The sequence below is a fragment of the Trachemys scripta genome, chromosome 14, assembly GCF_013100865.1.
Source record: "Trachemys scripta elegans isolate TJP31775 chromosome 14, CAS_Tse_1.0, whole genome shotgun sequence".
Classification (NCBI taxonomy): domain Eukaryota; kingdom Metazoa; phylum Chordata; order Testudines; family Emydidae; genus Trachemys; species Trachemys scripta.
In genome coordinates this window covers 9,610,130-9,625,534 of record NC_048311.1, presented here as the reverse complement: position 1 = coordinate 9,625,534, position 15,405 = coordinate 9,610,130, and the positions used below count along the sequence as shown (strand labels likewise).

The 15,405-nt window shown below is 48.2% G+C and overlaps 1 protein-coding gene across 1 annotated transcript in view; it reads right to left on the bottom strand.

The window, feature by feature from the left end:
* Positions 1 to 7,075: 7,075 nt before the first annotated feature.
* The window catches only part of MAP2K4 (mitogen-activated protein kinase kinase 4), a 142,201-nt gene continuing 133,871 nt past the window's right edge, over positions 7,076 to 15,405 (bottom strand). Inside the window, exons 12-13 of the mRNA XM_034790255.1 lie at positions 12,784 to 12,829; positions 7,076 to 10,148 (exon numbers count right to left, since the gene is read on the bottom strand). Coding sequence (XP_034646146.1) covers positions 10,035 to 10,148; positions 12,784 to 12,829 — 160 coding nt within the window. The 3' untranslated portion in view covers positions 7,076 to 10,034. The remainder of the gene's footprint in view (positions 10,149 to 12,783; positions 12,830 to 15,405) is intronic.

Here is a 15,405-nt window from a genome sequence, read left to right as displayed (position 1 = left end):
TGCAGGGAGTAGGGTCACCATATTTCTCAAAGGGAAAACGGGACACCGTGCAGGGCTGGCCCAAGCACCCCTTGCACCCCCCTACCTGGGACTAGCTAGAGCCACTCACCCAAGCCACCCCCCTCCCCAAGGGGCCTGAGTCACTCACCCAAGCTCTGCCCTTTCTCACCCCCCCATACAGGGCTGGCATCGCTGCTCACTTGAGCCCTGCCTGCCCCCCGCTGGAGCCCTGTCTCCCCACCTGCACAGGGCTGGCATCGCCATGCACCCCCCAGCATGTTCCTCCGCACCCCACTTCTTTGACACAAGTGGGCATTTGTTCCATTTGCTCTTGCCAAGTAGTCAAGTTGGCAAGAGCAAATGGAACAAATGCCCACTTTTGCCAAAAAAGTCAGGACGGGCCTAAAAAAGGGACTGTCCTGGCCAAAATGGGACGTATGGTCACCCTATCAGGGAGTCATTGCAGAGAGCTGGGAGCACTGTGCTATGACTCTTCCATTCCTAACACTGCAACAGTTTCTGCAGCTGGAAAGTTATCCAGATGAACAGTAGCTCCAGCTGGGATTGCAGCAAGGCAGCTCCTTCTCCTTCCAGTGCAGAACACACAGTGGCGGAGGAAATTACTAGCCAATAAACAACCCCAGCCCATCTCACTTTCCGTAGGCCGAAATGGCTGGTGGAGTTTTACGGAGCAGGGAAAGAGCCCCCCGCACACCATTCACAGCAAGCGAGGAGCGTCGTGGTGCTCCCTGACAGCTCATGCCCACTCCCCACCCTCTAAGAGCTTCCACCTTTGATAGGAGGGTGTCTAACCCAACTGTAGCATTCAAACTAGGAGCACAAGAAAATAAGGCACCTGTGCACCTCAGCCATGGCTCACAGCTCTGTGCCGTAAAGAGGGTGGGCGAAGCGAGATATGCCTCCCACACACACACATGCTCAGGTGCCAGGACAGCCTTTCTGAGCAGCCCTTCCTAGGAATGTCGGGCTCAGCGAGCGTTTCTGCCATCTCTCTGCTCTGTACCATGAGGGGTGCACCTGGTGTAGGGCCTGGTCACGCTATGCCCCACCTGCCTGCTGGACTTGAGATCATTCTGGGATGGTTGGTGAGTCACTGGAGAAAGCTGGGGAAAAACAACCAAGTGACTCAGAACCAAACAGTGTTTTTATTTATTTTCCCAGATTTTAGCGGGGCCAACATTTCCTGAGCAGGGCGGCTGCTGAGCTGGGATGGCCACTGGGGAGCCCACGGTATCTGTACACATGGCTCCAAGAGCATGTGCAGAATCTCTACAGTGGACAGGCCTGCCAACTCTCCAGGACTGGCCTGGAGCCTCCAGGAAATAAAGATTAATCTTTAATTAAAGATTGTGTCATGTGATGAAACCTCCAGGAATATGTCCAACCAAAACTGGCAAACATAACAGTGGGAGGAGCTGTTTCATTAGCAAAGAGAGAAGCTGGATGCAGGTTAGGTTGAACAAGTGGCACTTTATCAAACTCTGCGCCCTGCTTTGTCCATGTGGCCGAGTGGCTTCCAGCCTAACTTCCCAGCATGGCCAGTTTCCCTGGTGTCCCCTCAATAACCGCCCCTCCAAGAAACATGGGCCCTCTGACGCCAGTTCCCTGGATCATGAAACAGCAGCTCCCCTACCAGGTGATGTGCAGCAGAGAGCTCCTGGACAAGGGCTGTCCCAGCCGTGCCGTGTGTGTAGAGAGCACAGGGCTAAGTGAACACATTGGGCCTGGGGACATCTCACAGATTTATACATTCAAGACGAAGAAATTTTCCATTTCTTTCTTAACTGAAAAGTGGACAGAGCCCTGAGCATTGCTCCCTGGTACCCTACCCTGGAGCCTGGCTCACCCTAGAGTTCCCACATCCTACCCCAACCCCATGAGTCCCCATGGCTGGGTGTGGAGCTGACAGCGCTGCGGCCTGCCTTACCCATTCATTCCTTAGTGCTCCTTTGTAAATACTCCCTGCAGGCATCACTGTGTTGGTGTTAGGGGAGGCCACTCAGAGACGTGTGCTGAGCACTTGGAGTAGGAGGTGGGGAGGTTTGAACTGGTGCTTCGTTTGGGGGTGTTGGTTCCACAGCCTGGGAACAGCCCCGCGAAAGCTCTGTCTCCTGCACGGACGTGCTTTGCTCTTATCATAGCGAGTTCCACTGCACCAGAGCAGCCGAGCTATCGACCCTGGTCACCATCCCAGGCTCAGCAGCTCACGGTCGTCACACCCAGAGTAGGCCCCCGATGGCCTGTTCATTTTCCTGGGTGTTGCCAGACACTGAGCAGTGTTTTCCTTTATACGCCTGAGTTGGATGCTTCCAGCTGGCAACTGTGCGGATCTGGGCAGGCCCAGAAATGCTCTCATGCAGAGGGTACTGTTAGCAATGGGCCCCAGCCAAGACCACACTCAGGCTTCAAACCCAGAGCTCGATCCACACTACACACCAACTCCTCCTTCCCCAGGCAAAGTCCTGCACCTTTCACCACCTGGTTTGAAGCCTAGATCTGAATTCTGTGGCTAGTTAAATAGATGGAAATTAAAGGAGCCTTCCAGGTACTGGACACTGAAATGAGATCGGAAAAATCAGTGGGTGGGTCTGGGGCATGTCCTCATATTTATACTTGCAAGCAGCCACCTAGATACCACAATGTTGAGCCCATACACATTTGCTGGATGCCTATGGACTTATGGGACGCCACCATCCCGAGTGCTGTTTTCAGCTCTGCTCAGCCTATTTTCAGCACCACGTCTCAGATCTGATAAAGATGGAGAAATGACCAGGCTGGGGACAGAGAACTGAGAGCAATTCAGTCCTGCCCTGAGGGAGCCCATCCAGCTCCAGACACCGGACTCTGCCTTTGCTCTTGGCATGATAAGAGTGAGCCCTGCAGGATGAGGTGCAGAAGCCACCCTAATTGCACTGGCCTGTGTCTGGCCCTGCCGTGGCATGTATAAACACAATGTTCCCAACGTGCTTGGCTAGAGATTAGCTGCTAGATGTGTGACAGGCTACTGAGTGTGATGGCTGTGCCCTAGAAATCACTTGGCAGGCACAGAAACCCTTTGTGGGATGGAGCGCTGAAGGCATGACGAGGGCTGCCTTTGCAGCAGGGATGAACCAAATTTGGGGATCAAAGGGAAGCAGGGGAAATCAAGGCTGCTCTGGGCAGGACACGAGGACCAGACACCCCTGTCAGAAAAAGTGAGATTGGTGTAGTCTGGCTTGAGGGGATGGCACAGTCACAGGCTAACGGGTGACAGCTGGTTGAATCTGCCCCACCACTCCCTTCAGGGAAAACTCTGAGACTTGCACCACTTTGATTTTAAAATCACTCTGCAGGATTGAATCTCTGACATCTTAAGCTATTTGCCAGTGCTGGTTTTCAGGGCTCTGACACTGGCAGAGTTCAATGATGGCATGCTGTTGATTCAGCCCGGAGGTGACAGAGTCTCAGTGCACACACACCTTTCCCAACTGACAGCCTGCTGGCACATACCCAGTTCTTGTCAACAGAATCCTCTCAGCTTGGTGAACTACAAACAAGTATGGGTGTGTGAATAACATCCCCAACACACACACATCTCCCATACATACACCCTCTACTCCTGCTCTTTGCACGTAGCCCCATACTCCAAACACACACACATGCATCCACCCTGCATCTACCCACCCTTCCATGACCTCTGGGGAGAGGACCAGGACCCCTGATTGGAGGGCTACTGCCAGCTCACCCTGCTGTTCTGGTGCTGCTGCTCAGATGGGACAGATATTTTCAGGTTGAACTAGCAAAAGCTTCATAGCATTGAGTGGAACTGACTTCTTCGCACCAGGTGCTCACCTGGCTGCTTCTCTGCTAGCAGCATGTGTAAATTAAAGGCTAGCCCTGATATGTGCACTTTGCCCAGCAGAGAGAGCAGCTCACCCTATAGCAGTGGTTCCCAAACTGGGGTTCGTGAACCCCTGGGGGTTTGCGAAATGTTACAGGGGGTTCTCTGGAAAAAATTCCCTAATGGGAGACAGAGCTGTCTCTAGGGACCCCAGGCAGCATGGGGCCAGCAGCCCAGAGCCCCTGGACTTCCAAGAGCAAAGCAGATCAAAGCAAGCACATCTATCACACTGAGGAGATTTAAACTTCAAGACTCATAAGAAATGGAAAGGGAGGTGGATATTTTTTGCTGTTTTAAAAATTAAATAGGCAGCTAGTGTTGTTTTTAAAATTATGATGAAGAACAAGTTTAAGCTTTGTTGTAACGAGCGTTGTTTGCCTGGACTTCTCAAGACCTGAATGCTTGTGTAGGGGGAACTCGTTGAGTTGGCTTCTTAAATACCTTCATGCTCTTTCACATCTGATACTCCTCGAGGAAACATAGGAGCCTTGTCTTATAACAGGCTTATTCAAAGTTATTATTCAAGCTACAAAAGTGAGATCTTGGATGTGTTGCCATTTGCATAATATAAATATACTGTAATGATAAATAATAATGAATAATAAGCATGTCATAAAAACAAATGTTATAGTTCCAAGATCACTGCTTTTATAATTTATGCACAGGTAAAGGAGAAAATCCCTGGAAATATTCATTTTTAGGAGGGGAGACTTGACATTTTAGTGAAAGGGGTTCACAGGTTGTTAAAGTTTGGGAACCACTGCCCTACAGGATGTGGCTGCACAGCCAGCTCTGGTTTCCTCCTCCTCAAAAGCAGTAGTATTATCTAGCCCTGAAGCTGTGGGTTCAGGAAGGGAACCGCTGGTTTGAGCCTTCCACTGTAAAGTGAGACTTTATACCTAATGAAAAAAGCCAATCCCTGAATCAGAGCCTAGTGGCTGGTAAAGGAGCGGACAGAGCTCCAAGTCGCCCTCCATAGACCTCCGAGAGCAAGAGTCTTTGTCGCCAGGCCACTGAGACAGCTTGAGCGCTGCAGAATGCTCCTCGACCCATCGGAGCAGAGGAACACCACTGGTTGACAGCATAAGAACATGCAGGTGGAAATCCTCTTTGAGAGCCTGTGGGAAGAAATCGCTTCTCCTTTCATCCACTCAGCAAAGGAAATAAACAACCTCAGGCATTTTCCAAAGGGCTTTGTCCTGTCTAGATAAAAGACCAGTGCTCTGTGAACATCTAGAGAGTGGCGTTTTCTGTCCTCTCTAGTGTTGTGCAGTTTGGGGTAAAATACAAGGTAGATTGTCTGATGTTGATGAAAATCCAAAGGAACCTTGGGAATAAACTTGGGGTGCGATCTCAGAGATCCCTTGTCTTTGTGGAAGATGTTATAAGGCGGCTCTGCCAGAAGGGGTCTGAGCTCACGCACTCACCTGGCTGATCTTATCCCTGGCAGAAAGGCCACATTCACTGATTAGTGCAAGAGGGACCAGGAGGCCAAGGATTCAGATGGCAGGTTCATAGGTGCTGATAGTCCTAGGGTCAGTCCCAGGTAGGCATAGGTGCTGATATTGTCTGAAATGATCCAGTGTTGCCTTTTAAGAGCCTCACTGTTGTGGGATGGGGAAAATCTGAACCGTTCTCTACCAGAGGGTGAAAAGGATTCATAGCAGCTAGATGTACCTTTAATGAGATGATTTTAATGACAGCAGCTAATCCTGGATGTGAGGAATCCCAGGTTCCTCTGGGGAAAATGATGCTGCTGGCATCACACGGAGATCCACTTCCACTTGGCAGCATAACACTTCCGTGTAGAAGTTTTCCTACTATTGAGCAATATGAATTGGACCTCCGTTGAGCAAGGCCCTTCAATGTTCATTGCCCTTCCAAAAACCAGGCTGCCAGATGGAAGGATGCCAGGTTGGGATGATTGGTTCAGCCCTGCTGTTCTGCAAATGTAGGCCAAGAAACAGATGTGAGTGACTGGACTGGAAAGAGGCAAGTAGAGTTTTCTGAGTTTACTTGATGTGTCAAGGACTGCCATGAGTGTAGTAGAGTGGTGGTCACCCTCTGTACTTCCGGATACATTCAATCTTTGAGGAGCCAGTCGTAGAGGTAGGGAAATATATTGTAGAGTTGTTTACAGAAGTGTGCTTCTACTATCCCCATGACCTTTGCAAAGACCCTTATGGCCACTGAAAGTCCAAAGGAAAGTATCTTGCACTGGCCCACCAAGAAGTGTAAGAATCTCTTGTTTCTGGATGGATAGCTAAGTAAAAATATGGTTAATGCCAATGGATGTGCTATGCACCCTTCATTATGGTTAAATGGAAGGAGCCATTAAGCCTCTTTTACATAACAATAGCTGAAAAATAACAATAACAGGAGACACTGCCCAAGGCACTGGGCCACATGTCAAGGCCTGAGCAAGAATTAATGCAAGGAGAAAAAGAGGGGTTTTCCTGGGACTGGTGCAAATGCAGGGGCTAAAGGAATGTTGGGCAAACTGTCTGTGAAAGGGAAAGCCAGGACACATCGAGCAGACACTGAGAAACAAGCAGAGCTTCTGGGTCATGGAACATGCTGGAAAGGCATGTCTGAGCAAGGAAACTGCCTGCTATTGTTTGTTCCTACAGCATTCAGGGAAACAGGACTTTCCATACATTCTTTGTACAGGATTGCACCAAAGAATAGACCTGACTCATATTACCAACCTCTGCTCCAAACAGAAAGAACCTGGCAAGGCCCCAAATATTGGCTAATTGCTTGATCCAAAGGGACAACAATACTTTAGTGGTGATCTATAGCAAAGGCCTGACCCTCTGCCGTCCTGGGAAAGGCATGCAGTGCCTTAAGACAGCAACATGGTTTGTGGGGCAGCAAATAGGGACAACTGTCTAGTTTGCTCCACCAAAGCCTTAGAGCAGCAGCTGACAGCACACAGCAACTGCCAGACCAGCTGAGCCCCTGCCGCCGCAGAAGGTGAAGGAAGAGAGAGCAGGGGAGCCCTTGGACACTTGATTTTTATTTGACAACAGATTTAGAAACAAAGGCTGCATCGTATATGGGTCGATGTCCCCAGAATACAGCTGTCTGAAGGGGAGGGTGGTTGTGTATTTCAATAGCATTTACTGGATCTTCCCATTGTGTCTCTGACCTTATAAAATAAAAATAACAAGGTCACAGTCGCATCCTAGTTTTATTACAACTGACCTGCAGGCAAAAGGATAGAACTATTACATAGACACTCTGATTCCATGTATAATATCTTAAATAGAGGAGGAAGTCAAACCAGAATATAGGAGAAAATATTCTGGAGCTCTTTGAAGCAATTTACGTTACCAAGCTCCATTGTACAGACAATAAGGCAACATCCCTGCACATCAGCTTCGTGATCATTTTTATACATTTGTCTATGGTACAAGAAAAATAACCAGCGCTCACAATGTACAGTTCTTACACTATTTTCACAGCTTCTGAACACTATACACCTTTTTTTTTTAAAAAATAAAGATACATTGTAATAAATGCTGCACCTTAATAGTTTATAACAACCTATGAATAATACACTAGATTTGCCTTTCTGTACAGCCATCCATGCCACTGCACATTTCGAACCTGGCTTTGACACTGGGAATTCAAAGCATCTAATTTCCATTTCCCATGGACTGAATGGAAACTTGGCGATACTGCTAACAATGGTGGGATGGGTTTGGGGTAGGGAGCAAGGCGACATGTGCTTGCAGGGGATGGCTATGGATACTGTGATTTGCCAAGTGAGCAGGTGGAAATTTCCCAGTGTGAGGGTCCAGAGGGAAATTTGTTACCATAGTGATGCCAGGACAGGATTAGATGACAGCATGTTTTGCTCTCTTGGTATTTTGCATGGCTAATACTTTCGAGTTAGTCTTATCTGATTAATTGAAGGTGTAGGGAACCGAGTCATTGGTTAAGAGAATTTGGTTTTGTCTTTGCCAGCATAGACAGGCAAAACTTTCGCCCCCGCATGATGTTATGGCCACACATGACAGACAGAGGCTTCAGGAATACAATACACAATGGGCCGGAGCCTGTGAGGGGCTCAGAACCCTGATTTCATATAGACTTCAGTAGAAGTTGAAGACACTCAGTGCCCTAGAGAAGCAAGCCCAACATGTCTGGCTGTGAAGGCTCGGCAGTATCCAAAAGCAATTGCTCAGGACAGCTAACATGGGCAAGCTAGGAACAGAGCCTTGCCTCAAGGCCACACACGAAGACATCACTGAAAAATCTGGAGAAGTGCTGTGAGTCAAGGGCAATAGTATAGTGCTCCTGTTTGGTCACAGACTTTGCTCTGTCCTTTCTCAGCTGAGAATACATGGAGGGCATAGGGGTTGGGTGCTGTTTAGCAGCTGTCTTGACATAGCCTCTGTGTTTGGTAGAGCTGGCTGAAAAGTGGGGAAACATTCCACAAGAATTCCGGCAATGCGGCAGCTTTTCCCATTATGTTTCTAACCCTCCAGGTTTTGTTTTCCAATTTTTCCAAGCACTGTTTATGAAAATGGAACATTCTGATTTTGAGAAAATCCCACTAAGTGGCTAGGCCAACCAGTTGAAAATTACAAAATGAAAACTGGGAACTCTTTTCCAGGCCCAGCCACAGGCACTAGTTTGTCATTTACAATTGATCGATTTCTGAAAAATGAAACATTTTGAAAAAATCTAAATGTTTTCATGAAATTTGTCATTTTTTAAAAAGAGACCAAATTTCAAAAATTCTGACCAGCTCTAGAGTTTAACTGTTGGCCAGAACAGCACATCTTGGATGCTAAAAGACCACGCTGATTTCCAGGGTACCCAGACCTCCAGTGTGCACTGAACAATTCAAGTGCAATTCAGACCTGAATACAACAATTAGGGCCACTCAGAATCACAGAAGAGGTTGAACTTACACAGGAAAAAATGAATGAAGTATCAGACAAACTAAACAGAACATACTATTTGCAGCAGTATGTATAATAGCCACGGTCAAGTTGGAGGAGAAGGGCTCTGAGTCCTAGTCCTGGATACAGGTGGCTGGAAGCAAAGCCAGAGAGATTTGGTCTTATGACAGATACTAGATTGATAAGAAGGAGTGCCTGGTGGTCGAAGGTGCTAGATTATGGTTTTGGAACAGGAGAGGAACTATAAATATTTACTGAATAATCACGAGATTGATTAAATTGTGGCTTATCAAAAACAGTTGTAGAGTCTATACACTGCACTTTTTGGAGTAAAAGCAAAGCCAGCTAGTGAGCATCGTGCAGCTATAAATCAGGTCACAAGCGGGTTAAATTCAATCGAGTAGTTTAATAATTTTTCAGGTCAAAGGTCTTATCTTAGCAGGTAACAATTTACAGGACACCTAGTTATAATGAAGAGTGGCTGGCTTGGTAAAGGAGAGAAGAATACATTATGTCTCATCTCTGAATATTTTAATGTTAGCCTCTTTCAATGCAACATATTTTTGGTAAAGACATATTTGCTATATTTAACATGATCTCTCTTTAACAGGAAGTTCAGCTGAGCACTGTCCCCAAAAAATACACTATGACTGTAAAGCAACAGAATTTCATAACAGTAAATCTATTGCACTTTGTGAAGAATAAAATCCTCCTTTGCCTTTCCAACTCCAGGAGGCAAAGTATCTTGTTGGTTATGCAAGTTCTTCTTCCTCCAGGCAAAGTCTCATTATGTTCAGACAAACAACGCCTAACTTTTTTATTATTATTATTATTACTTGAAACAATAATTGGAAGAGTTTGAGAGAAAAATCTTTCCAGTAGCCGCTGAGAAGTCTCCAAGTTTTGAGTCTAGAAATGAATTTTAGGTGCTATCCAATCACGGTCAACAAATAAATGTACTTATTTCCACATTTCATGAATATGTCCACAAAAGAGCAAGACGAGGTCTCTCTTTGACCAACACTAACACTGTGTGATCAGGTATTACAGGGATGCACTTTATATGTGACAATAGTATACAGACAGGATGGAAAGAACACCAATATTATTGCACATGGTGTCTGGGCGAGCATTAAAAACACTGCAATATGTGAGGAAAATTCTTTACAGCTTGTTTTCTCTCCGCCCTTTCTCTAGAGTTGGATGAAGCAGCAGTGTCAATCGACATACATCGGAGAGCTGGGACTTGTTGGCATCTGATCCAGGATTTTGCAGACATAACAGGCCACATCCACCGTGCGCTCTTCGTACATCAGAATGAAGGGATGTTTCTGGAAGCCAAAAAGGGAACAAGGAAGTTAGTTTCACTTTTGTGACATAAAAATGAGGCCCCAGTAGAAACTGATACAGCACAGGGATTCGCCTGCTCCCAGATACACTGGGGGCTGGAGGGTGACATCATAGGACTCCAGGTACAGCCTGCTCTGATGCCATTTAAAGGAAGGGAACTCCATTTCTTAAACCCACAATATAATTAATTATAATATGTTTCCAGGGTAACTTACAATGAGATGTTGTCAGGGGTTGGGAAATCCTGACTCAGAAGTAGTGAAGTGGGAATAATAATAATAATAATAATAATAATACAGTCGAATCTCAGAGTTCCCAACACCTCAGGAATGGAGGTTCTTCATAACTCTGAACAAAACGTTATGGTTCTTTTAAAAATTAACAACTGAACATTGACTTAATACAGCGTTGGAACTTTACTTGCAGAAGAAAAATGCTGCTTTTAACCATCTTAATTTAAGTGAAACAAGCACAGAAAGTTTCCTTACCTTGTCAAATCTTTTTTTTTCAACTTTCCCTTTATCTTTTTAGAAGTTTACATTGAACACAGTACTGTACTGTTTGCTTTTTTTTTTTTTTTTTTGGTCTCTGCTTCTGTCTGATTGCGTACTTCCAGATCCAAATGAGGTGTGTGGTTGACTGGTCAGTTCATAAATCTGGTGTTTGTAACTTGGACTTTCTACTGTAATACCTAATCCTGGTATCTCCATACGATCTCAAAATGCTTTACGAAAAAGGTCAGTATTAGTTCCACTTTACAGATGGGGAAACTGAGGCACAGAACAGGGCAGTGACTTGCCCAAGGTCACCCAACAGGCCAGAAGTAGAGTTGGGAATAGAACCCAGATCTCCTGAGTCCCAGTCCAGTGCTCTATCCAGACGGCCCTGCGGCCTATAGCAAACACAGTGTTGCAGGGGGACCAGTGACTAACAACATGATGAGACTGAGAGTTCTGTGGGAAGGGATAGTCTGTACAGCACCCAGCACTGATTGGGATCTCCATTAGTCCCTGTGCTCCTCACCCTTGCAGACCCTAGACTGCTCAGCAGCACTGGGCAGACCAAGGAGTGACATGGATGACACAGTCACATGAAATTGATGAGGGAATTCCAGAAAAATTTAATTAGCCAAATGGGACTGGGGGCATGGCACCATCCCCACCTCCTGAAAACCTGCATGGGAACTTTAGTGACTTTCAATGCCAGACTTGCCATCTGGAGATGGAGTTTCCAGCAGCCACTGCCCCAAACACTGCTGGGCAGTACTTCAGGAATCGTGGCTCAGCACTGGCTCAGCCACCTCCTGAGTCATCTGCAGCCCTTCCTGCAGCAACTTGAGCTTCCCTTGGGGGAGAGAACTGCCTGCTCTCCAATTACCTCATGGAGAAGAATCTACTTGTAGCAGCTGTGATTTGGTTTGCTGTGCACACATCCCCAAATCATGGTACAGCCATGTTAAGAGAACCCGGGGTTTTAGCAGGTTCCCCCAACATGAATTAATGGTGGAGCAGACAAGACTTTAGGTAACAATACTTTCCTCCCACAGTGTGCAGCCTTGTGACTGCACTGTCCTTGGGGCAGAGCCTGAGGGCTGCAGAGCACTGAACGCACTGTGACTATTTGATACCTGACAGTGTCTCCCAGCCATGCACCTGAGCCAGCTGAGCTCAGAGATCTGAGGATCACAGGCCAGGGTGGTATTTGGGGGGGTACATTTCTGTTTGAACCTGGGTACAGTTCAGCGTTAATTCAGTCTAATCTGAGTTCAGTTCGCTGATTTGCTATAATATGATAATTGGCAGAGCGTTGACACCACTAACCTGAAAGGGGGTGCTGGTTTGCTTCTAACACTCCTATTATGGCAAATGTTGATTATCGCCCAGGATTTAAAACTGAGCAGACATTTACACAAGTTTTATTGAACTAAAGTTTCACCATCTCCAGCTTCTTTGTGCATCAGCCTGCAATGAACTCCCTAGGACTGGCAGGTTAGTGAACTGCTGCTGCACAACCACCAGGGGGAGCACAAACCATTCTCTAGGGGACTTTTTAACTTGGCACTTAAGCGGACCTATTTATGGATTTATTCAGAATTTAGGCCCTGATTCACCCTGGCATGTAAGCACGAGCCTAGCAGGGGGACTTCTTACTGACTTTAATTACAATTGGCTAAAGTTAGGCACGTGCTTAAATACCGTTCTGAGCCAGGGCCTTGGATCCATGCTTCTTTATGGAAAAGCTGTCACTCTGGCAGTGCCCGGGGTGCAGGGGCTTTTTTGCCACAGGATGCCAAGTCCTGGGTGGACATGCCACCTGGAAGCCATCTTGTGCTTCAAACGTGAGAGGAGGAAATCCCTGTAGCGGCTACAGGAGCTGTAAGCCTATTTCATGCAGCTCCTCGGGCAGCGCAGTGTTCCACGCAGAAGGATGGATAATGGCATTTAAGGAGATAGCTCCCTGAGAGTGTAGAGACCACACTGTACTGATCACCCAAGAAAACAGCACTTTCATACATAAACGTCTAGCCTTGATCCCACTGTTTGATATCAGGCAATACAGAACAGTTGCAATCATTCCCTCCCGTCAGCCCGCCCACTCAAACACCTCCACACTCACCAGAAGCTCTTTATACTTTGGCCTTTTGGATTCGTCCTTTGTAAGGCTAAAAAGATCAGAAAAAGGATTAGGAAAAGGCGGATTTGTAAACATGTGCCAAAGAGATTAAACATTTGCTGTGTATGGGACACAAAACTGAACCCATTGCGTAGATCCCGAGCCCATGACCTGGCTAGCTATGCTGATAGCCCCACTCACCACCAGACTATTGTCCAAAGTCTAAGAATTTGCCCCTACGCTTGAACTTGCCTCCTTTCCACAGCGGGGGAAGCATGTAGTCAGGGCTTGTCCACACTTAAAGCACTGCACCAGTGCAGCTGCGCCACTGTCGTGCTTAGTAAAGATACCTACACCGACGGGAGAGCTTCTGATCCACCTCCCCGAGAGGTGGGAGCTGTGTTGATGGGAGAAGCGACATAGAGCTGTCTACACCAGGGATTCGGTTGGTATACCTAATCCACACCCGAGCCACATAGTTATACCAACATACATTTACAGTGTAGACCAGGGCTATGTGAGCAGTTAATCCCAGGGTGAAATCAGGGCAGCTCTGCCACAACCCCCACTGCACTCACTGTAGAGACACTCAGGCTCCTATTGCAGAGGCTTATCCCAGACACACAAATATGAGGCCAGTGACCTGCTCCAGTCGCCCACACAAGGCGGTTCCATAGATCCTGCAAGCTGGGAAGGTCAGTATGTGCACAGAGCCAGAGCCTCAGCAGCTAGTCAGAGGACAATGAACCCTGCACTTGCTAGGGACACAGCCTTGTTACACTTTATAGCAACCACCCTCCATCCCCCCAGACTAGGGCTCGGGGCAGCTCCAGAGGATGCCGATGGTGTAAAGAGTTTTTAACTGGGCCAGGGGTGCCAATGTGGCCCAACGTCAATGCTCTCCAAGAGCCATTTGGAGGCTGACCAGTGAACTCGACACAGTTCCTAGATCACCTGTGTCCACCTCCCAGACCCCAGCACCCTGAAGGATTGACTGCTCAGAGCCATCATCTCCCCCATTGGGGCGGGGGTGGGGCACAATGGCAGGAAGCAGCATCTGGTGTCCCTGGGCAGGCTGGGTGTGCTTGTGGACAAGCAGAGGCCAGGGCTGGAAGGTCACTGTGCAAGGATGTAGTCAAAGCACAAGAAGAACATAGGCAGTGACTAACCAGGCCAGATCGGAAAGACAAACCAACTGTGGGTTCTCAGCTTTGCACAGAGCATTTTGCCCCTGGTGCGTGCTACAGCCTACTCAGCACCACGGGGCTCTGTCCCTGGCCGGGTGCACTGTTCAGAGGCTCTGCCCTGCAGTCACTATTTTATTTTACAATTACATTTCCTTGGCTTAAAAATAAACAAACACACAAGTGAAGGGAGGAAGGACGAAGGCCTCCAGGAAAGGAGGCACATGTCCTGGGCTGGGGGAGGGTTGATGCATTTTGGGCCATATCCACTCCTCCAGCCTGTGTACCCAGGCTGGGCACAGGCACTGGCATGAGGAGCTGCACAGGCTGTGAGGCTGCGGGCTCCTGTAGCTCTGATGTGCTTCCTCCCAAAGGGAGCAGCAGTGTGTTAGTACCACTGATTATTTGTGCCCAGCCCCATCAGCTGCACACACATCGGAGGAGACAGCTTAGGGACATAAGGCTTAGGGACATAAGAACAGCCATACTGGGTCAGGCCAAATGTCCCTCCAGTAGCCTGTCTTCTGACAGTGGCCAGTGCCAGATGCTTCAGAGGGAACGAACAGAACAGGGCAATGTAGCGAGTCATCCAGTCCCAGCTTCTGGCAGTCCAAGGTTTAGGGACACCCAGAGCATGGGGTTGCATCCCTGACCATCTTAGCTAATAGCCACTGTTGGATCTATCCCCCATGAACTTGCATCTCCTGTCCCCCTCCTCCACCATCCTGGCACCCCAGTCAGACAGACTATGTCTGGCCCACAGCATCCTCCCTCCAACACAGGGCAGGAGGACGTACCCACCATGTTCCTTGAGATCCCCAGCTGCACCCGACCCTACTGATTGATTCACCCCATACACCTTCCGCCACAGCCTCCTGCCCCCTCCCCGTCCCCCAACCTCCTATTCCTGAAAGAGAGAAGCTGCAGCCATTGGAAGCTGCAGGGTTTGTGGGGAGGGACACCCCAAGCTTCTCCTGATGCTGTCTCCCAGGCTGGCAGGAAGGGAGAGGGAGCCAAGGGGCACAGGAGCAGATCCTCTAATGCCACCATGGCTTGCTTCCCCCATCCCCATTTGCCCCTGCCTGCTGGCACCCAGGGAGACACTGCACAGCTGGGCTCCAAGCTGCACAAGAGGTGTCTGCCAGCTCCAGGGCCAGGGATGCCGGGGCAAATTTGCCCATGTGTGTGATGTGAGAACGCAATGCGCAGAGCCCCTGCGCCATGTCCAGAGCCCTAACAGAGCATGCTCAGCTGAAATAAAGGCAGGGCATCCGTTTCTATGTGCGGAGCGCTGCCACAAAGGGCAGCTGGGCACAAGAGCCATTTCTTCGGGAGGCATATTGGGCAGGCCACCTTGGGCACCATTCTTAACCCACATACGCCCAAAGGGCTGGAAAGATGCCACTAAGCCCTGCAAAGACACTACAGAGCAACAGCACTA